Source organism: Panthera onca, chromosome A2 (genome assembly GCF_046562875.1).
Source record: "Panthera onca isolate mPanOnc1 chromosome A2, mPanOnc1 haplotype 2, whole genome shotgun sequence".
Classification (NCBI taxonomy): Eukaryota; Metazoa; Chordata; class Mammalia; order Carnivora; family Felidae; genus Panthera; species Panthera onca.
This window is the reverse complement of record NC_138340.1, coordinates 133,168,927-133,193,118: the sequence shown is the minus strand read 5'-3', so window position 1 is coordinate 133,193,118 and position 24,192 is coordinate 133,168,927. Positions and strand designations below refer to the sequence as shown.

Sequence of the window (24,192 nt, the reverse complement as noted above, 5' to 3'; positions counted from 1 at the left end):
CTTGGTGTGAGTCTCCTTGAGTTCATCTTATTTGGCAATCTCTCAGCTTCCATATCTGGGTACCTGTTTTCTTCAAGATGTTAGGGAAATTCTCAGCCACTACTTCTTGAAATAATTTTTCTGCCCCTTTCTTCTCTCTCTGTGATCCCTTTAATGTCACTGTTGGCCCACTCAGTGTTGTCACATAACTCTCTTAAGCTATCTCAACTTTTCCATTCCTTTTTTCTATGCACTGATGAGGTGAGCTCTGCTGCCCTGTTTTGAAACTCCCTGATCTTTTTTCTTCTGCTTCATAGTTTGCTGTTGAATTCTTCCAGTATATTTTTCAGTTTGGTTTTGTATTCTTGAGCTGTGTGACTTCCATCTGGTAATGTCTTATATCTCTGTATTCTGTGTCCACTCATTCATCTCCCAAGTTTGGTGAACATCTTTGAAACCATTATTTTGAACTCTTTGGCAGGTAAACCACTTATCTCCATTTAATTAAGAACTTTTTCTTAGGGTTTATCTTCTTCCTTTTTAAACATATTCCTCTCTTTATTCACTTCTATTGACTCTCTGTATTGGCTTCTGTGCATTAGATAAAACAGCCACCTTCTGATTAGATAAATTAGCACCTAGATTAAGGCTATTTGGAAAATGACCCCCCTGCCCCTTCCCCCCCCCCCCACAGCAGTGGCTTGTAAAGTATGCAAACATATATAATCTTGTGGCACGAAAACTATAAATCCCACTGGTTTCCAAGGCCAGGCGATCTAGAGGTGTCCACTGGTGGCAGTCACAAAAATCAGGGTACTAGCTGGGTATACAAGTTTCTTTTGGGAGGATACTGGTTATCTGGAGCAAGGCAAAGGGAGAGCTTAAAGACGGCACTCACAGGCCGTTTCTCTGGAAGTGCATACAAGTAGGCCCCTACATATGTGCCCAACCTGAAGCCTGCCCAAAGCCAAAGGTCATGTTAAGCAAATAAGACTCTCTTGCAGAGACTGGGGGTATGTCTCAGTCTGCTATCTGTGCAGTGCCTCTGGAGTGGCAGCTGGCCAAGAGCAGTCTCTCCTGTGTTAGTCTGTGGGACCCAGGAACGCAGGCCCTGCTATCCACCACAGCTAGGCGATCGAATGGTGTCCCTGGGCACCAGATGTGTATAAGCTCATCTTCTCCCAGAGATACTGGCATTCTGCAGGACAAAGCTAGTGTTCACCTTCCAAGGTGAACCCAGATTACAGTGAGTTAGTCAGAACAACCTCCCTGAGATAGAGCCTGCCAGCTTCAGATCTGAGTATCCTGGCGATTTCCTAGATGTGTGTTAAGTTAGGTGCTTGCCCCTCACACTGACACTTTATTTTAAAGAGTATCTGCTTGACCTAAGGTCTGGGCACCCCTCAATCCGCTGCCTCTCTACTGGGCCCAGGGCATGTGGGTCCGCACGCACAAGCCCATTATAGCCAATTCCCGGTTCGACACAGTCTTTTGGGTCTTCGGGATATAAGCTGCACTGGTTTACAAAGCTAGATGTTTGGGAGTTCTTCTATCAGATACAGTCTTAAAAGTCAGGGCGCTGAATGTGGGGTTCAAACTCTTTGCTCTTCAGGGAGAGGCTCTAGGTTTTGAGTTCCATCCTGTCATTGTGCCGGTGTGAGCTTTAATCTCAGCCTCTCCTGCTTGCTTTAGATGTGGTTGTTGTTTTTTTTTTTTTTTTTTTTTTTTTCTCTGCCATATGTGAAGGATTCACTTAGCTAGTTTTCAGATTCTTTTCAGAAGAAATTATTCCATATGTAGCTGTAGATTTGGGGTGTTTGTGGGAGGAGGTGAGTTCAGGATCCTACTGTGCCATCTTGAATAAGAACTCCCTATTATCAGATGCTACTAGACTCTTCCAGGGCCCCAGAATTGGCTAGGTCACTTGTGTCATGAGGTCTTTAAGACCGTGTGGGAATAAACAAACACAAGGAGAGGAAGCTGACAGTATACGAAGGGCTGGGATCTGGAACAATAATTCTCCAGGCACTTGCACCTGTACCATGGAAAAAGGCTGAGAGGCCCTGGTGGTGACTGTTCCTGTAAGCTCCTATAAAGGCAGGGACCGCATCTCCAGCAGGGGGGACAGGCCTCACACAGGCAAGAGCAGCCTTGCCTTGAGAAGGCCCAGGCTGTGCACCCCAGTCCTGGTACAAGAGCCAGGCCCCAACCACAGAGGCACAGCAGTCTGACAGACACTCCCGGCAAGATGAAGAGGAACAAGCCGAGCGAAATGAGACACCAAAGCGTATTTCAAAGGAGTGCACAGGAGGTAAATCCTGTTATTTATGGAATTAATTTGGGAATCAGTGATGGCATTGTTACTCTTTCCATATCCCTCCCTCTCCACCCATGTTATCTATTAATACCATTTTTTTTTGTTTGTTTTTTTAAGCCTCCGATGAACAGGACAGCATGACGCTGAAATTATAAGGTATAAATACCTCCACCTTAATTTAGTGTACAAACAATTCCACAGCCAAGAAAATCTATGAACATGTCGTTTGCAAGTACTCTAAAACTGACAAACCTGGTTTTCTCATATAATAAAAATTTTGGAGCCTTGTTATATTACTTTAAATTGTAGAAAAGAAGGTGAAAAAAAAAATAAAAACACTTTTACTTAGCTGCCTCTCGATGCTGTGCACTTCATCAGGGCCACCCCCCAATGGCGGTTTCCCTGAGTCACAGCTCATTACCTACTGTGGCAATTCCAGCCAGCAAATGCCAGAATTACTGAAACAGATGCCCCAAGTGTCCGTGGTGGTTGTCTCTCTGTTTGGTTTTGGTGAGGCTTCTACAACAAGGAAATGACATTTTTGGGGGCACAAAAATGTTACAACTTATGATCACTCTGCCATCTTCGTGAGTGGCACAGACAGCCAAGTATTATATCCCATTTATCGGGATCTGGAAAACCTATTTCCTAGTCTTGACTCCGTCACTAACTGGCTAAGTGACCTTGAGCAAATGATTTCAGTGTCTAACTTCTTACAGTAAAGAACAAAATAATCTCCAAGTTCTTTCCAGGCACTAAGTTTCTATGAAAGCATAGCTCAGGGTCTTTTCTTGGCTTTGAACAGAGCAATTACTTGGCTTAACACGATATTCGAAGTACAATGGCAAGTTAACAGATGCTCCTGGGTCTCAACCAACTTAGCGTCAACATATTCAACAGATGGTCAGATGACATGTGTTAGGTGAAGAGAAAGCCAAGGTGGTTCCAGGTAGTGAGGAGGAAATGTGAAGGCACACAGGCAAGAATATGATAGTTTTAGAGACCCAAGTGGCTCAGTGTTGTTGGGGCAGGGAAAACCAAGGAGAAAGCCTTCAATTTTCCATTTCAGAAAGGAGGAGGCAAGAGCAGCATCAGTGATAATATATACCTACCTGACCCCCCTGACACTGTATTATTGAGGAATATAATGGAAGTGGTCAGATCAGCACGAGTTGCTAAGACACTGGATGAGGCAATGATGGGAACAGAATAGTCAAGTATGACTCCCTGGTTTCTGGAGCCATTCACTAAGCAAGAAACATAGACAAATAGTTTAGTTAAAGATACTCTGAAAGCATCATAGGATAATTCTGAAGAAACTCAGATGGAGCTGTCCAAGAGGTGGTTGGAGACACTGGCCTAAGAGCTTAAGGGTCAGGTCTGGGCTAGGGAGCCAGAGTCGCTGAAATGCTTACGGCAAATACAATTATTAAGCTGCCCAGGGAGAATGTCCTGAGCAAAAGGAGAAGAGACGGAAGGGGACAAACAGCATTTGAGAAAAGGACTGAGGAAGAGGGGGTAGGCAGGGCAAACTGGGGACTTAACAAGGGCAAAGAAACTCCAAGAAAGGGAGGTGCCGTGGAAGCAAGAGAGTAAAATATTTCAAGGAGATTGCGTCAAATAGTATGCTTAGCCAGAGAAATTTCAGTGATGTGATAGGGATGAAAGTGAATAGCAGTGGGAGGAGGGGTAATTGAAAAATGAGGAAGTAGAGACCGCAAAGGCAGATACCTTTCAAGAAATCTGTACAGGGAAAGCATCTTCTCCCCATGGAGAGGGAGAGAAAGTTTCAGAGAGCTTCATGTAATGAGAGTGGCAACAAAATATAATAGCCATTGTGGAAAATGGAGAGGGCAGGTCTGCTTATCTGCGTAGTTCATTGCAATGTCCTCGTCCCCTAAAGGGTGCCTGCCCCAGAGCAAGCTTGATAATGATTTGTTGAATGAGTCAGGGACATATAGAAGGTTTGCTGAGGGATTCTGAAAATCCAGTTGAGATCTGAGACCATACATCGGTCGTGATGGTGATTTTTATGGAGGTCAACGTTTCCTCAGTAGTGCTCAGCGTCTTGGTACAGACAGAAGTTGAAAAAGAAAGGGGGTCTAGGTTTTGGTTCTGAAAGGCAGGCATCCCTGAAGGACAGGGTCTCGAGTCGGGAGATTCATCGAGGGATCCAAATATCAATAAGGAAGACAACATCTGGGAGGCCAGGTACATATAATGAGGGTCAAGTGGAGTTCAAGAGCCAGCATATTCATAGTTATTTCCGACTAAAAGTGTAATTTTTAAAAAAGAATAATACTCAAAGGCACTAGATTAGAAAATAACATGGGACTGTTCTATAGAATCTAGTACACAGGCCCGGGCACCTGGCAGATCCTTAAATACCTGTTGACATCATGAAATTCATTTGTATGGCCTCAGGCGAAGATTACTTTTGGTTTTACTTCATCTTCTCCTGTCACTCCACAGAACACATTTTCCAGGAGATATCTACCACAGCTGTTGAAAAGTTCTTTCTAAAATAACTACTCTTCTGTCATTCCAAGATGCAATTTCTGCATCCCTCACTGAGCATAATTATTAGAAAAAAAAAATAAACTTCAGCTTCTAGTGTCAACTTTAAATTATGTTATGTTAGGGGATATTATTCCCCAAGAGGTCCAGTTCTTCCAGTCTGATTTCCCAAGAGAATTCAGAGTGGAAACTTAGGTAGGTTTAATATGTCTTTGGAAAACTAGTATATTCATCCATTTTGCTCTTTTCTTTCAATTATCTTCACATTTCCCCCCAAATCCTGGATTTCTCAATCTTTGAGGAGACCACTATTATTTATGTGTATGAATGTTTCCCTTTCAACATAAGGAATACAATTAATTTCCCTGAGTAAACTGTTTTATAATTATTCACTTTTATTCTTCTAATTGCCTCCTCTACCTACCACCTTCCATTTTCCCTTCAGCCAGGCAGACTCTAAGTAAGTACCAACTACCAAGGTCCAGTGCGGGGAAGAGGGCCATGACGCCACCCTATGTTACAGGTCAATTCAAATCCCTTTGCAAGATTTGCCTGAGAGCCTGGAAACAAAGTTTTCACCAGGTTGTTGACTTTTGATACATTTCCTCTGTTTTGTCTTGTATTTATTTATGGACAGTTAAATTAAGATTACCCAAACTGTGGCATGCAAAACCACGGAAATAATTTTCTCCATTCCTCTATATCCTGATATTGCTGAGTATGACGTGGGTAAAAAATAAATTTTTTTACAAAAGTATGCATGAAGATGTAAATGTGAGAACAACAGTTTCTTGGGAATTTACTATTTAATATTGTTTTTTGACGTGGAAATTTGGGTATGTCTTTTATGCTTATTTCAATTTCATACGAGCAAGAAAAAGCTGTTAAAAAATCCGTGTTCTCTGTATTATGAAAATTGCACACAGATATGTAAGGTTGCAAAGGAAATTAAACTACAAAGAATGCTTAGGGTGCAGCAAAGCAGGATAGAGCAGGTATTCTTGTTTTTTTGTGTGTCTGCCACTGACATAAAATAATAGTTTCAAATGTGTCAAATAAAAACGATTTCAAAGGAAACCAATTATGTTGAAATAGTTACAATATTAAAAGTTGAGATAGAATAAAAGTAAGTATGTGCTTTTTCTAACACATCAATGACAAGATCCACTGACCTTGTAACTGCTATAATTTTAAAGTAGTGATTAGCATAAACAATTATTTCAGGATTTCTGCAGCAATGGTAATAGGATATGAAAATAACAGTGATTGGGGTGCCTGGTGGCTCAGTCAATTGAGTGTCTGACTCTTGATTTCAACTCAGGTCACAATCTCACAGTCGATCATGAGATTGAGCCCCGAATCAGGCACCAAGCCAAGAGGGGAGCCTGCTTAAGATTCTCTCTCTCTGCCCCTCCCCTACTCACATGCATGCTCTCTCTAAAATAAAATTAATAATAAAAGAAAATATCAGTGACAAAAGTTACAAGTACTACTAATGCTACTAAAGTTTATTGTTTCCATTTATAACCGAGAGAAATGCTAAATTTCAAGTACAGAAACTAATGAAATTGATTTTTTTTTTTCCCTCTTAAAGTCATGGACCCCTCCCAAAGCTAAGACCCCTGAACTGGTGGATCGTAAGTGAATCTTTCAAAGAGCTTCACTTAAGTATATTTATTCATTTAAGTATATTCAACTTAAGCCTTCTTTTAAGAAAATATTTTACCATGTGAGAAATTTTCAGAAATAGGGCAAATTTGTACCTTGAGTTCCCCTCTGAGAGTTATACAAATTAATTTGAAAAAGTCCTCAAAAACTACACTAATTTAACACTATGTATTAGTATGAAAATTAGTGAAAAGAGTTCTAAGATGAACTGTACACATTTCTATGTTACTTCATTTTTTTAAATTACATTCTCAAATGACCCTGCCTGACTCCAAACAGTGAGCAACTATGTATTCTGAAAGAAATCAACTCAAATACCATGAGAATCTAATTCAATCTAGAAAAAGATAACCATTGTTCAAAATTCTCATACCCATACTCACAAACACAAAAGCTAAAAATAAAACCATTGGACACTAATATTATAACATTGAAAATGTCATGAATCACTGTCATTTGGGTTCCTGTAAATTGCAATAAGTTGTTCAATTAAATCGTGCAAAATGTCTGAGTCAGGAGGGAGAGAAAGTAAGAAAAAGAGAAAAACGAAGGGATGGAGTGATGGAGGGGCAGTGGGCGAGAAAGACAGATGGACTACACAAAGTATACTTTGGAGTTACAAACCAAAGGAGCCCAAACTCAGCTTGAAGGCCTAATCGAAACAGTTCCAAGTGGGTTTCCCCCCAATATTGCAATTCTCTATTCTTAAATATTTTAGTGTCTATTTAACCAGTAAAACAATAGATCTTTTGAGCATACAGAGATGACAGTGGGGGCACACAAAGGAAGGAATGGCAAGAACATAGAAAAACATAGGGCAAAAAACAAAAACAAAAGCAAAAGCAAAAACAAACAAACAAAAAAAAAAAACACCAGGAAATTTATTAAGGTGCCAAGACAAAAAATACAGAATATAGCATTATCAAAAATGGTTTTAGTTGAAGTCAAAGTAGCATGAACATAACCCAGTTAGGCTTAAAACTTTGAATTTCTTCTTTCTTCCAGATTGTCAGTGGGCAGACCATCTGGCATTTGGACACAAGTTAAGGTATGGATTACACATCAGTATTTTCCTCAAGTCATTAGCTCATTTAAAGATTTTTATCCGTCAAACCTCAGAAATTGAACTAATTTTTTTTTAACAAGGTAAATACTGTAGCTACGGCAGTAAATTTTAGGTTAAAGTGAGACACAAAACAAAGAATTTTGATTTATTGTGACCAGCAGAGAGCAAGTTTTACTGTGAGTGGTCATCTCAAATATTTGAAGATAAAAACTATATTCAATGAATAATACTTTGATACTATTTTCCCTGTGTATACTTCATAAACTACAAGAGACTCATGAGTCATCAGCCAGTTTTGTCAGAAGATTCAAAACATCCTGCACATTCTGTATCTTTTCCCAAAAACTTCCTCCTTTGAGAATTGTAGTTATTACGCAGTGTCTAGTGCTATTATTGTAACTATGAAATAATTTTTTGAAATCCTTCTAAAACGAATGGAAACTTTTATCATAATTAACAGCATGCCAAATGATAAAGTATTTTCTTAAATGGATGGTTTCCAAAACAGTAAACCTATGCCAAATCCTACTGGTTATTTGAAAGATATCCAGCTAAAGAAATAGAAAGTGTCTCCTACTCTAAGCACTACTATAGTGGACACTATAAAGATCATCTGAAACCATAGCTGCTTTTAATGGTCTAAAACCTGAGAAGGATAAGATATAGAGCACTTTGTAATGGATCTCCTCCCCTCTCTCCTACACTCCAGGACATCCTTCTCCTGCATCATCACCAATAACAATCAACCAATAGATCTCATTTCTTTTTATTTTTTAAATAATTTTTTGTTTATTTACTTTTAAGAGAGAAAGAATGTGAGTGGTGGTTCAGGCGGGGGGACAGATTGAGGGAGACACAGAATCCAAAGCGGGCTTCAGGCTCTGAGCTATCAGCACAGAGCCCAATGCAGGGCTCAAACTCATGAACCATGAGATCATGACCTGAGCCAAAGTCAGACACTTAACCAACTGAGCCACCTAAGTGCCCCCAATATATCCTATTTCTAAAAACATCCCCCTTCAGCAAAATTCCTTGAATATAGTATCCTAGACTTCCAATCTTCAATTCCTCTCTTTTCATTCTCTCCAGAACCCACTTTAATCATACTCTTATCCCCCTAACGACACCAAAAGTATGAGGTCACCAATGACCTTCACAGGACAGTGTCAACGGTCACCTCCCATGCACCTGTTTGGACTTCTCAGTTTCATTTGACCCATGATCATTCTTTCATTCATACTGAAACACTTCCTTCATTTGGTTTCCAAGCTGTCTCTCTTTAGTGGTTCCTTCTCCCCCATCACTGGCTACTCATCCTCCTCCTCTTCTTTTTTCTTTCTTTTAAAGTTCCTCTTTATTTTCTGACCTCTGTATATTGGACTAGTCCAGTGGCTCAGTTTTTGGAATACCTAAATTTATCTTCATCCTGAGCAATAGTTCCTAACTCTACATGCATATTAAAATCTGGTGGGAAGCAGGTAGAGGATACTGATACCTTAGCCACCAGCCTCCCTCCAATTCCAAATGAATTAGAATCTCTGGGGGCAAAGTCCAGAGAGTGGTAATTTACTTCCTACTTGCTTTGTCCAGAAGCTCTTCCTCCAGGTCCCCAGGTTGAGAACCCCAGTCCTCGGAGATCCCGTTCGTCGAACATTCTGTATCTTGATGATTCATAAAATGTATCTTAGGCTGCAGACCATTCCTCTGAATTCCAGACACCTCTATTCAAACAACTATTTCATATCACCAGTTAAATAAAGGGTATCTCAAATCCATGACCAAAATCCTTATCTTCCTCTACCAACAAAACCCTGTTCTTCCCATAGTCTTCTCATTTCTATTAATGGCAACTTGTTACTTTAGATTGCTTAGGCAAAAAAAAAAAAAAAAATAAAATAAAACAAAAAAAACAAAAAAACAAACAAAAAACAAACAAAAAACACCTCAGGAGTCATCCTTAAGTTCTATCTTTCTCTGAAATCTCACTGTTCAGTAAATCTTACTCCGCCTTCCAAATACCTCCTTATGCAAAAACATCTCACCACTTCTACTGCCACCTGGATCCAACACAGCTATCTCCCACCTGAATTACTGCAAAAGGCACACAGTAGGCCTCTTTGGTCCTTCTGTACCTGCAGTGGATTATCAGCACAGAGGCAGGTGATGCTTAAAAATGCTAAGTTAGACCATGTCATTCATTTGTTCAAAATCTTTACAATGGTTCTTCAGGCTCCCCATTATCTGCACCACCGTCACTGTTAAGTGTCTTAATTTACTTCCAGGAACAACACAAGAACTGACAGGATTTTCTTACCATCTTTCTTAAAAGCTTGAGGAAAAGGATCACAATTTTTGTCAGATTCTCAAAGAAGCCCATGAGCCAAAAATGATCAGAATTCCTTTGTAAGAGACTATCATAATATTTCAATTTATTACAGGTTAGGTTTTAACCTTTGCAAGCTTTTACTTACAATAGTAATTCAGTCAAAGGTAGGCCACGTTAGGAGTACTGGGTGGCTCAGTCAGTTGAGTGTCTGACTCTTGATTTCAGGTCATGATCTCAGAGTTTGTGATTTTCAGCCCTGTGTCCGGCTCTATGCTGATAGCACTTTTGAGCCTGCCTGGGATTCTGTCTCTCTCAAAATAAATAAATACACTTAAAAAAAAGAAAAAGAGTAAGCCACATTAAAAGATAAATTTACTTTATATATATTTTAAAATTCACCTGTCTTCTATTTTCCTGGATGATGCAGTGGTTTCTTTACTCATCTTTCCTACACTTTTCTTCTTCTTCTAAAGTTTATTTACCTTTGAGATAGAGTGCAAGTGGGGGAGGGGTAGAGAGAGAGAGGGAGACACAGAATCCAAAGTAGGATCCAGGCTCTGAGCTGTCAGCACAGAGCCTGACTCAGGGCTCGAACTCACCAGTAATGAGTTCATGAGCTGAAGTTGGCTGCCGAACTGAGCCACCCAGGCACCCCTCTTCTAATTCTTTACCTGTTTCTGTGTTCATGTATTTCCTTTCTTATACTATGCATATATAGAGGCTAGGATTTAAATTCAGTTAAGGGTCTTGCCAAACTAAAGTATAAGAAGCTATCAACTTCCATCCACTTGTGAACTTGTGATCCAAAAGACAACAGTCAGAAGTTTGGAACTCAGAATCACAAATGCCCGCCCTGTGAAAGCCTCCCATTCAAATGGCAGTTAGTGCTCCTGGAATGAGGTCAGAGTGAGGGCTTGAGATAGGCTTTTTAATCTCTTTAGTTACATTTCCTCATACCCAGTCATTCCACAGAGGTTATTCAGAAGTCTTCTAAGATTAATCAACCACACCACAAACAGAGTGGAGTCATCTATGTTAACAATTCAGTAAATGCTTTTCTGGTTGCTCAATTCTCTTGCCTTGTTAATGGATATACAACCACATAAAGAGCTAAACTCTAAAGAACCTATGTATGCTGGGTTGTCAAGAAGTTAATGTTACTACCTTTTTATGTATTCAAACTTTTCCTCTCTCCTTGATCCTTTCCATGGAAAAGTAAACACATTCAAAGCCTTCCCATCTTAAAATGAAAAACAAACTCCCTGGACCCACACTTCCACCCTGGACTTGGGCCTTTCTAGAACTACTGTTGCCCATGTGTTTCCTTAGTGTTCCATAGCCTACATCATTCTGGTTTCTCCATGCAAATGGTTCTAAATTACGTCACCAAATGATGTCCACAATGAAATCCATAAAATATTTCAGTATTCGTCCCGCTGAACCTGTCACTTATCTGGCGCAGTCCCCTTCCTACATTCTTTCCCTGGCCTCCATGGCACTATCCTTTCCAATTGTTTTTCTCAGCAAGATAATCCTCTTCTTTGCCTGTGAGGTCTCCCGAGGGCTGTCTTATCAGTATCATGGCCTCACTCTGACTCTATTTAACATTACCTGTGGAGAAAAATCTGAACTTTTCCATGCGATTGTCTCCCAAGTACGCAAGCTGAACCCACATTCCCCTCCCACCAAGCTGGCTGGCCTCCAGTGATCTCTGAGTCAGTCAGTTTTCCGCCATCTGACTGTTTCTCATAAATCTCTTCTGAAGAAAACTCAACCAGATTTAGTTTCAAATATTCCCTCCGTGAGAATATCAATTAGCATACTTGGGTTTAACTCCTCCCAAGTTCCAACTATATATTCCCAAATGCTCTTGAATTGTGTATCATCATTTGAAATCAAACAGTTCTAAAACTCAACTCATGGTCATCCTTAAACTACACTGAGCTATTCATGATTTCCTCATTTCTTTTCCCTTTTCCAACTAATTGAACTAGAAAATTAATGACAGTCCTGATTCAGATGCAGGTCTGACTGCTGTTCAGTTCTACTCAGTTTTAACCCAGCCCTTAATCCTGAAACCTTAAAGAAAACCTCTGCTTCTCAGTTATCACATTCAGTCCAACTCACAGGGTAGAAAACAAAGTTTGCCCTAGAGAAGCCTGGCTACTGTATCCCCTAGTGCTGTTTCACATACAAAAAAAACACCACCTAAAATTCTCATCATCAAAGAAAAAATTAAAACCATGGTGTATGAATAGGGTCACAAGATCTGTTCAATCCTTTCCATTTAGCCTATTATTCTGAAGCTGGGTTTCTAAATGGTCTGTTCACCCTGCCACCCCACACCCCAGAGCTTCCTGGCCAATCTATCTCTATCTTCATTGTTTTATTTCCTCCCCACCCATCTCCTGAGTGGATGCTAAACTAATTTAGATCATTAGAACAGTGGCCTAAGCAACTTGTCTACAAAACCAAAAAGCCAAAGGTGAAGGAAGTAAAATCCATACATAGCTGATGGCTTCTCTTCTTTAACCTGGCCTGCAAAACTGTAAGCTATTTCAAATGAAGCTATCTGAGGCATCTCTGTTCCAAATGTTAAATTATACGTAAATCTTTTCTTTGATCATTAAAGGGATGGGTAAGAGAATAATTTACTATAGAACATCAATTATATAGTTAACCTATTTGCCTAAAATCTACAGTGTATTCAAGTATCTAGAAACATCATTTATTAAAAAAAAAAAGAACAATTTATAAGCACTTTGGATAGATAATTGTTTCAATTTTTTTTTAAAAGCTGATTAAATATCTCAAATAAAATATCTCAAGTAAATAAAAAGAATGATTTCTACTTTGAGATCAACTTTGATCATGTCTTCTTTCCTCACGTACCCATCTACTGTATTACTCTTGTTCCATTTAGTTTGTTGGTTGAGCAGTGAAATTTACTAAAAGCCTGTTTTCCAATGGACTGGCAAATACTGCCTCAGAAAGCAGAGTTCTAAACCTTTCTCCCACACAACCATTTTGACATGGAATGGAAGGCACTGTGCCTGAGAAAACAGAACAAAACAAAACATCATCCAAGCAAACTAAGTATTTTGAGGAAAGCAGAGACCTATCTTGCCAAAGTCAGAGGAGGTGTGTTTCTGGAAGCTCAAATTATAACACTATAGTCCTCTCATAAAATCCTATTATCCTTCCACTAAAATACTTGTATTTCTACAATTACAGGCAAACCTGACGTTTTATGGGGGAAAATGATTGTAAGATTTTATAGTATTATGTAACTAAGAATGAACAATTCAATTTGAATTTTACTTTTTTTCCCCCTTGTTTTTAGGATTTGGCAACATGTTGTTGACTGAAAATCACAAGGAATAATGAAGAAACAATGGGGGTAAGAGGCAGAAGTTCTGAGTTCCAGTCCTACCCCAGTAGAATTTTTGTCTCTGACCTCTGATATTTGCACTCTTATCTTTCCACACTCTCTCCCTTGAGGATTTCAGCCTTTCTGAGGTTTCAACCACAATGTCTATGGAATGCTAAAGAACAAGTACCTGTGTTCTCAGGTTTATACTCCTTACTTGCTTCAACACTTATTACAAGCCAGACTCTAGACTGTGCTGGAAATAAAAAGAATGAGACAGAGTCTTGGCCTTCAGTGAAGTTACATTTTAGTGCAGGCAGGAAGACAAACTTCAGTATCATTGGGTATGTGGAAGGTGCTATGGGGACACAAAAGAGGGGCAATTAGCTCAAAACTGGGCATCAGGAGATGATGCCTAAGTTGAGTTCTGAAAAAAAATGTACACAGGTGAAAAAGGCAAGGAAAATTACGAGAGCATTCCACGTTGAGGGGAGACAAGAAGGAAGGGCATTTACTTGTACCCCTTAACCACATGTACAGGGACCTCTAACCAATGGAGTAAAGGCATGCTTTGAAACACGTGGACTTGTGCCAAGGTTTGCAGATGGTGAGGAGGGTAGGGGAAGTGATGAGGTCAAGGAAAGATATTTTTACCATTTCACCAGAAATTCTCAAGAAAGGCGGGGCAGGACATATCTGATCACCTCCTGAGCTTTTCAAACTTTCATGCTCAATAGTGCCACATCCACTTTGAAGGCTGTGTGCCCCACCTGCTCCTACTCACGCTAAGGTGCCCTGTCCCTCTGGTATACCGTGAAAAACTGCTACACTACAAATACAAGGGGAAATACAGAGAAAAGGGGGAGGAAGAAGAATCTAAAATGATAGGTCAGAGAGGAAGGAAACCAAGAAAATAGTTTGAAGAAAAGGAAGCAGAGAGAACCAGTAAAATTGGAAGACTGGGCTCAAGTCAAGTCCATCCATAGTTCCAAAAGCTTCCTAGAGGTTGGTAGCATCCCAGCTCAACAAGTCCAGAGTAACTCATCACGTCAGGTATGGCAATAGTTTATTTCTAACATACTAAAAGTTGTGAAGGCACTAGGCGTGCAGGTGCTTAATAGAGAGCAATATTGAACAGGTAAGAAGGCATCTGGTTTGAATAACTGCAACCATGGAATTTCTGCATTATGGAGAGAAAATTTTTTTCAAAGAAGTGTATACTGGATATAAAATGGTGTCCTTCAAAGCGACTGCTTTAAAGCTTCAGAGGAACAGGACATCCCAGGGGTCCTGTGGACTTTCCCTTTGTCACATTTCCACCCTCATGGCTAATTTAGCTTCTATCACAGTAAACTGTTTATGATTATCTGAACAAACCACATTAATTCCTAACAGCCTTGAATGTCTCTCTCATCTATCTATTGAACGTCCACCCAGGCATTGCCTTCTTCAGGAAGTTAACATTCTCAACACTTGTGAGCTCCTTAATGATGACAATGACAACAGTGATACTTATCAGATGCTTCATCTGGGCCAGACTGCCGTTCTAACTCAAATGAATTTGGCATCCACTCAACTCCTCTTTACGACAATTCCATGAGGTAGGTACTAATAATAGCCCCATTTTACACTTAAGACACTGAGGTACAACGCCTACCCCAGGACACATCACAGGTCAGTGGTAAAGCCAATAGTTGAACCTAAGCCGACTAGTTTCAGAGTCTGTGGTCTAATCCCTAGGCCACACAGCCTGTGTGTGATTAAAAATGGGACAGATCCTAGGTACTGCTATATACACAAGGCTCTTGGCTGTCTTGTTCAATTTAAGTTCAATGAGCTTTGGGGTTGGAGAAGTATATAAGATGGCATATTAACCCGAAAGGTATAAAGTCTATTCTAAAAACACCTTTGCTGAAACTTAATTTTCACACAAATATACAGCTGTAACTGGCATACCTCAAATGTGTTAGATTTACCATTCCTAGGATAAGAAAAGTGTCTTAGAGTCTAATGAAAACCCTTGGCAATTTGAATATCATATGATGCTAAATTATCCTATAATTATTTGAGAGGTCAAGAATCTTAAACATTTAGTCTTAAAACTCTCCACATGGGTGATGCAATCAGAAAATTTAAGGATGTATGAAAATATTTTTACACAAAACAAGTAGAAATCTACTTATTTAATAAACTTTCAATAAAAGGTACAATATTTTCCAACATGGGTATTTTTTTCCCTCTATTGCAAAAAAGGAAATTTTTAAAATAACATTTTTTAATGAATATGAGCACCTATTTTATTTTCCAGTGCTGGTTTCAAGGAAGAGTAGGATAAAAGTGTGTGGAATAAAACACTGTATCACTTATTAACTGGTGGGAAACTCTAATTTATAATGGTGCCCAGCGCTAAAGCTTCATAAAGAAAAAAATTTGAGTCAGCTCAGTCCAACCTCTTCGGCACTTTAGTCTGGCAGGAAAGGGAAACAAGCCTAGGGCAAAAGTGTGAGAATTGTTTTTATAGTTTTAGTAGGAAAAGCTTCAAGAAGGCAAATGTATACTAAGATCCTTTCCTCATCCACAGATAACACCATCAACATCAGATGCGATGCGGGAATGACCAGTAACTACCTTTCTCATAAAGACCTTCAGTAAGGCAAAGTATCAGTGGTTAGGGGCATAGATGGTGGAGCCAGAAGGTCTGGGGTTTCATCTTATTTCTACCACCTGTCAATTGACTTCAGTGGGTTCACCTGACCCATCTGTGCCTCAGTTGGCTCATTTATAATAAGACAATTACATAGAGCTGATTAACTTAAAGTGCTGTTGGGAGGGTACAATGAAATCATGCTAGCCTAGTTTAAAAGAGAATGAACAATACACATTACTACTTGAGCTCAGTCCATAGATAACCTACAGTTGCATCTTACAAGATGTTGCCAACACACTGACTCAGTTACGGGGCTGGGTAAGTCCTAAGCTCTGCGTGAGCAAGGGGGGCCAACATCTTTTTTTTTTAAATATATTTTTATTCAAAAACTTTTTAATGTTTGATTTTGAGACAGAGATGGCAGAGAGAGAGGGAGACACAGAATCTGAAACAGGCTCCAGGCTCTGAGCTGTTAGCACAGATCCTGATGCAGGGCTTGAACTCACAAACCGTGAGATCACGACCTTAGCTGAAGCTAGAGAGTCAACCAACTGAACCACCCCGGCACCCCAAGGGGGCCCACATCTTAAGGGTTTTTCAAAATTTGGTCTGCAAAGAGGCCCTTACTTTGTTTTAATGAAGCAAAATAAAATAGTTTCATATTTAATTCCATCTTCTGAACCAGAAAAAACGCCCCTGTCAATATTATTTATGTGTAACACAAAAATAACCACAGGCACCGTTTGTCTAGAAATCACACTGTCAAACTGTGGTTAGCTGTCTTTGAGCTGAATTGAGTGAATATTATTTTGCTATTCATTTGCTCCTGTTACTGTAGGAGGAACAGGCATAGACAATAAAGACTTGAGAAAATGTAACAAAAAGAAAGTGAGAAAACAATTAAATCTCTCATTTTTAAAAAAATAATTTGTATCCACTTTTATCAGTGTCCTAAATCAAGCCTGTTCAAGACCTACTGTTGTGACATACCTCCTGAAATCCAGATGCTCTCCCTGTTCATCAGAACCATTCCTGCCATTGCCCGGGCCTACTCAGCAAGTATTACATTTCTGCTCAACCAGGAATCACATTCTGCAGAGCAAGAAACCTGCGCTGAAGTGAAGCAGTTTTTGCTGTGGGGATGGCATCACAGAATCCTGAACTCATCCTAACTTGGAAGATTCCTACTCCAAACCATTTCACAGAAAAAGCAGCCCCCTGAGAAATGCAAGTCGCCCAGCTAGCTGGTGGCCGGCACTTTGTCATTTCATTTGCCATCTACCAGGTCTGTACTTTTTGTTTACCTACAACTACATTGCCGGGGAATAAACTTAACTTCAAAACTGAAAATCAGGAGTCAACTTTAAACAGCATCAAAAAGCATGAGGATGCCCAAGCTGGAGAACACAAGAAACTGGGACAAGGACATGTTCATCTAGATTTGAGCAATCACAACAACATACAATCAGCTAAATCCTGTACCCTCACAGCAAAGTTCTGGATAGAATGACGTACAATATGTTTAGACATATTCATTTGTGTTTCACACTCCTCATTCCCCAATCCAACCTGGCAAAGATGTGGTGATAAAGAGGAGGATGACAAGGGACTTCCCTTATCCTTATCTCCCTCATACACTCACAGGCCTGGGAGAGAAAGGGGGAGAACACAACTCTATTTCATTTCAACACTATCGATTTTCCTCTTCCTTCCTATGTTACTTAGGAAGCTGCATTCTTCCATTAGAAATAAGTTCAGACACAGAATTAAAAATAAACAAATAAGGACAATCTAAAAGTTCCATAAGCTATTTCAGGTTGGATTGATTGATACATTTCAGGTAGGACTGATACACCATTCTTTACAATAAGTAAATATCAAATGGAAAAGAAGAGGTTAAGGCTGTAATAAGTAAATTCAAATGTATAAAACAAGTAGATTTCAATTATTTCACCCAATCACTGGGAAGCAAAGATACTCTAAAGAAAATTGCATTGCCTTCCCAACTCCTTGGAGAGCCAGTTTAGTTAACAGCCTACCTCTGCTTCCGAGATGACCATACAGCTTGCATGTCAAACTCATTTTAAAGTGTCAATCATGTCCCTTTCAATCTAATTAGTTTGGAAAGTAGTGTCACTGACCTGGAACTATGCAGACCACTTATTATCATATCATTTGATCAACCTAACACTTTACCTCAGTTGAGTCTAGGACACCTGTAGCCAAAATGTAATATCCTTTCTCCCGCTCCTTACTGGTAACTCTCAATACAATTTCCTATTTACAACTCAATTTATCTCTATGAATAAGCATGGCCAACTTCACAGAGGCATCCACAGAATTTGCCTTATTTAAAATTTCATGGTAATTAAAATTGAAAGGTAAGGGGAATTAGAAAAAAAGAATCACATATAGATCTGAACCAGAGGAGGAAATATATGCCTGTATCTGTATCTAAAATGCAGATGTGAGGTTTTTGATCCCCAAGAACTGCTAAAGGAGAGGAAAGAGGAAGACTAGAACAACATGGATAGGCTGGGCGAAATCTGGGACCTTACACATGGTAGGGAGGCTATTCTTCTCTAACAAAATATAACACAACAAGCCATTTTTATGAAAGGAGTCTGTGGGCTGTAAACCCATCATCGGATGGGTTTGTGCTCTAATAAAAGCTTTCTCACGTTCATAGTATTTAACCTGACTTTAACCTGGCCAAGGACAGGATGAAGCACATTGAAGACCTAATCAGTAATTCCCCAGAGGTCAAAGAACACCCATGTACCTCGGGAGGAGAGGCCACAACCAGACCAAAGTGAATGGGCAATGAGGTGGGCCTGGAGGGGTGACAACACCGGGGCCTGGAAGATGCTCCTCAGTGAAGCAACAGATCACCGGGCCCATCCCTGGTGAGAGGATGGAAATTACCTAATCCTTTCCTCATTTTACTTGTGCGTATTTAAGAACTGATTTGCAAGACAAAAATATAAGCAAGTCATTTCTGAACCACAGGACATCATAATGAATCAGGGACAGAGAGAACACATGCACACACCACCAGAATGTTGCATTCGTATGTTCAGATGTGGTATTAAAAAAAATGGGTATATGAGTTCTATTTAAAGTCCTGACTGTTCACTCTAGAAGACAATAATCTAAAGCAGGATGTCAGTTGCTAACACTTCCTTTCCAAGCCTGTGTTTCCTTAGGCAGATGTTGCGTTTTACCAAAACTCCTGTTTGAAAGATAAGCAAGATTCTTCATTCATGTTTGCTTGATCAGGTAGTTATTGGTGAATATGATTTTACATCTGGTCAAATAAAATAAGCATGTATCTCAAACTCACCTTCAGGTGAAGAGCCTGTCTTTTGGGAAAAGACAGCATTAACTTTACTCTTCTTACTGATATCACTGTTGACGGACAAGCTGGACTGAATTTTTCTATGCATCTTGTTAGAAACAGGTGCTGAAAGTCTTCGATTATCCGCAGATACGTTTTTGGCCCCGTGGTGGTGAATTCCATTTCCGTTGCTCAGACTAGTGGGGCCGTTCTTTATCTTGCCGCCTTCCTCCTCACTTGGCTCCTGTAGGGACGCTTGAAGCTGAGGCAGGCGCTGAGGTTGGGCTAAAGAACAGGAAAAGTTTTTCCAGTTAAAAAAATAGTTGAAAATCATCAAAATATATTCAGTAACAGACTTTTTCTTTTTCCCCTGGGTTTCACCTGTGGTACTAAAAAATGGAAGGTGGAGAAAAAGGAAATATTAATTAACATGGACACAGAGAAAACAATTAGTACAAAAGGCAAAGTGGGAACAGGGTTATCAGAAGTGACTTGACACAAGGAATAGGAAAATAGCAGGAAAGACTTTTGTTTTTTTAAGAAAATTTAAGTTGGAAATCTGAAAAAGTTATTCCACACCCAATCAACAGCAAATGTTTGTCTTGTATGTACTAGGCCCCTCTTTAGGGTGCTAGAAACAGCAATATTATCTCAATATCTCTGATAATGGGCTAAAGTAATTAATTGTCTTTTGAGATAAAAGGGAAAGAACAATGAATTCAAGTGTCAAAGCTGGACAATAGAGAAGGAAATATAGTTGTTTTTCTTTTCAATTTCACTTCATTTTTTTAAAGGTTATTTATTTAAGTAATCTCTACACCCAATGTGGCACTTGAACTCAGGACCCGAGATCAAGAATCAGATGCTTTTCCGACTGAGCCAGCCAGGCACCCCTTCAATTTTATTTTAAATCCTGGAGAAGAAAACCTTTTCTATATGTATCCTTCAATTTGATATAAAAATCAACCATTTATGAAAAGTTAGGAATAGAAGACAGTTTCCTTAATCTGATAAAACACATCTGCCCGAGTTAAATGTCAGCACTATAGAAACACTCCCATTTAGGTCAAGACCAAGAAAAGGCAGCCCAGCTTCACCCCTCTTATTCGACATTACACTAGAGGTCCTGGAGAAAACAATAAATATGAAAAAGAAGTAACAGGTCTGAAAAAAAATGTTTTTGAGAGGTATACCTAATTTGAATGTTCTAGGGGAAATTTAGGAGACTATAAATCTTGAAACACAAAGAATTTAACAAGGTATATACAAGATCAACCATATTAAAATAAAAAAACGTTCCTCTAGGCCAACAGAAACCAAATAGCAAATATACAAGAAAAAAATGAACTCTTCACAATATCATAAACAAAACACAAACAAACAAACAAAAAACAAAGCCAAGAAAAACACTGTTAAGAATTAAGCTAGGACAAAATGGGCAGTGATTTTCTGGCAAAAATTATAAAAATACTGAAGGACATTAAAGAATATACTACTAACTGTAGAGCATATAAATGTTAATTCTCCCCAATTTATTTATTTAGTGTAATTCCCATAAAACAACAGGCTTGTTGAGGGAACTTGACAAGCTGATTCAAGAATTTATGAGGAAGAGTAATCAACAACCACTAAAGAAATTTTCAGAAAGAAAACGAGGGTTGCAGCATTTGACTTACTACATATATATTCTTATCACAAAACCAACAGGAGCTAAATCAGTGAGCTGATGGTTCAGACACAGACACATAAACCAGGGGATAAGCAGAGAGAGTTCCCAATATAAATGTGTGCACACATTTAAGTGCATGTATTCTTTAACAAAATAAATTATGGGTATATTAAATGCCTATCTATGAAAAGCAAAACCTTTCAGATTGAAAAAATATAAGACTATTTTAACATCATGACACTGAAGGACAAACTAATTGGTTGTTTGGACAATGAATCATAAAAAAAAGCAGGATGACTATTCATCATTGGTGCTGCCTGGCATTTCTGAACACCCTCATGGATTTTTGGTAAATTCCTCTATTCCATTCCTAGACTCCTCTGCAGCTAAAGGACAGGTATGTGACCTAAGTTCTACTAAGCACAAGTATGACTTACATGCAGAATGGCCAATGCAAGAAGGCAGCCACCTCCACCAGAGAGGTGGAAACCCTCAGCACAGACCATGTAGAAAGCGTTTATTGGTCTCGGTAGTGGGGTGCAGTGTCTGATGTCCACTTCCTATCAGACCAATGAACCAATAGTCTAGCAGTGGGGTTTTCAACAAAGAAGCCCCATTAAATAGATGGGAATGATCTGTGGCTGTGTAACTCTTGGGAGGGTCTGTATGCTAATAAATTTATTTTCTATTTAAATTAGCCAAAATGGAATCTAGTGTTTGTAGCTAAAGAGCCCTAACTCCCCCCACCCCCAGTGTTATTTTACGTTGGTTACATAATGAGATTATTAAAATCAACATTCACCTTGACTGAGTAGCCCCTAAGCAAAGCTATCCATCATTGCACTTCAGCAAAAACCACCAATAAAAACAATTTGTTCCCAAAATTTTACTATTTTATAATTTCCTGCAATTTCAAATCTAAAAGTGCTGTTTTAATTAATCTTCTTTTCCATTTATGAATATGAGCAGTTATGAAATATATATTACATCTGAATACTAAGAACTCTTCAATTGAGAAAAGTATTGCATGCAAAGCAGTCACAATTATATGTGGCATTGACCATGTCTGATTATCTGTGTTCTGGGGATTAGCTAAGACTTGGTATATATTTTTGACAAAGACAGTTTGCATTTGAGTAAGTCTCTAGCACACATTGTTTACCTCCATTCCTGTTCACATATCCTCTGTCTCTTGAAGAAAAACATCTTAACATATCAAAACATGCTAACTCATGAATGTGCATATTTTAAGAAAAACAACATTCTTTTTCTGTTTACTTAACAAAAGCATGCTTTCGTACAAAATCTGTTAACATTAATACCTGATTTATTAAACTAACCTATGAGCTCCCTTAAAGGTTTTCAGTTCTTCAGTGATAAAGGAAAATGACTGTCTAAAAATTAAAGTAATGGTGGTAAAATATATCAAAATATTTTGTTTTTCTCCTTACTCTTGATGAAAAAAAAACTTACTTCTCTGTTTAGCAGCTATATATGCCCTTCTGTTAAATATCGACAAGGCATCTGCAAAGGTAGATCTATTTCTTATGAGTGTGCAATCATTTGATCTAGAGATTAATCTGCGGCTCCTGTAACTTGTATCAACTAGAAGGACACCCTAATGACTGCTATTGAACACACATAGTTATGCATATTAATTTAAAGGGATGCCAAAGAAGATAGTCAAACGTAATGTGGTGTTCTTTTCAGAGCACTTACCAGTAATTTCACCAAATAAATGGAATGTTTGGGCCACGTTTTCTCTGAAAAGAATATTTCAAAAGCAATCTGAGAGCTTGGTTAAATTGAAATATCCAATTGACCAATATTAAGGAGACTTCTTATCAACCCAAAATATCCTGTCACAGTCCATAATCCAAGATAAATTTAAAACTACTATGTAGTAGTTAAAACATTCCAATAAGTAATTTTTTTTTAAAAGGTGGTAAAAGACAACTATGTCTTGCCATCAAATTCTCAAACTGACAGATCTGACCTTTTTCTACTATCACAATTGACTATTTGCAAATTACCAGATATGGCTCAAGTGGTATTCAAACATATCCTTAATGATTTATCTACATTTCAATCTTCAAAATGATATCTATTTCTGTTGGCAGATAAATCAAAGTACATTCATTTTTGTTTCACTGTTCTCTATTTTAACTATAGTTTGTATTATGGTCAGGTAACCAAATATTATCTCTTTATGCCAGTTTGTTTTTTTTAATAGTAATAGTTTTTTTTTATTAAAATAATTTCTTAGTTTTAGGATTTGGGCAGATACAGTAAGTCAAATTAAAAATGGATAAACCCTTGGTATATTAGCTATATTAACATTTTTTTTAAGTTCACTGCTAATTTTTCATGGGTGTGACTTGAATCTTAGAGTCAAATTCTAAGCAAAACCAAGTCAGAAACAGGATTTTATTCTCAAAGAACAAAAACATCTGACTGATTAAACCCTAACTACTTGGCTTTAAATAGATTTCTTTTCCTTATTGTGTAAAAGTTGTGTATGGCTTTAAAAAAAAAAAAAAAAACACAGTAATATGGGAACGACACAATGCTTCTTAAAACACAAGTGATGCCTAGGGACCCTCACTCTCCCTTTAATGATCCACTGCTCTCATTCAGCTGTCTTTCTTTTTTCAAATCTTTACATATGTGACAGCTCTCAAAAGTAGACCATAGACCATCTGGCATTTTCCGAGGTGTAACTTGTGCAAATTCAGCTCTATTGGGAGCGCACTGCTATCTTCTGCCTGCGTTATAAAGGGACAATAGAATGTAGAACTTATGAGTTGTTTTGAATTATTCATTTTTTTGCCTGTATATTCAAGAAATTTTACAAACTCTGCATTTTGTACTACATAATCACATGCGTTAAAGGTACAAAGAAACTTTTTGACACCTCTTTTCTACAGAAAGCTGGCATTTTGTTTGATATGTGAACATTCAGCATCTGTTATATCATTCTAAACAGGATGGGTGCTTCTACAAAAGACCCCATTTTAAACTTACTCTATATGAGCAAAAAAATGTATTCTTGACATTCAGTAACTAATGCAATACACATCAAAATTTCAAATACCAGTTATATGAACATTCAGCATCTTCAAACCTGGATAGCATTGGTCACCCGCTTACCATATGTGTAAAGAATTTTTTTTTTTTTTTACCAGTGCTCACACAATGCCGCATGATTGTAATTTTAATATCCGTGATGAATAGTTACAAATGTCTTAAGAAATACTGTGCTTTCTAGGTTCAAATGTTTTCAATCAGGGAGGAAA

General features: G+C 38.5%; 1 protein-coding gene across 2 annotated transcripts in view; it reads right to left on the bottom strand.

Moving 5' to 3' along the window:
* The window catches only part of MDFIC (MyoD family inhibitor domain containing), an 88,200-nt gene that overhangs the window by 15,479 nt on the left and 48,529 nt on the right, over window positions 1–24,192 (bottom strand). For both annotated transcript variants that reach the window (XM_060632942.3, XM_060632943.3), the window contains exon 4: window positions 19,234–19,512. In XM_060632942.3, the coding sequence (XP_060488925.1) occupies window positions 19,234–19,512 (279 nt within the window). The remainder of the gene's footprint in view (window positions 1–19,233; window positions 19,513–24,192) is intronic.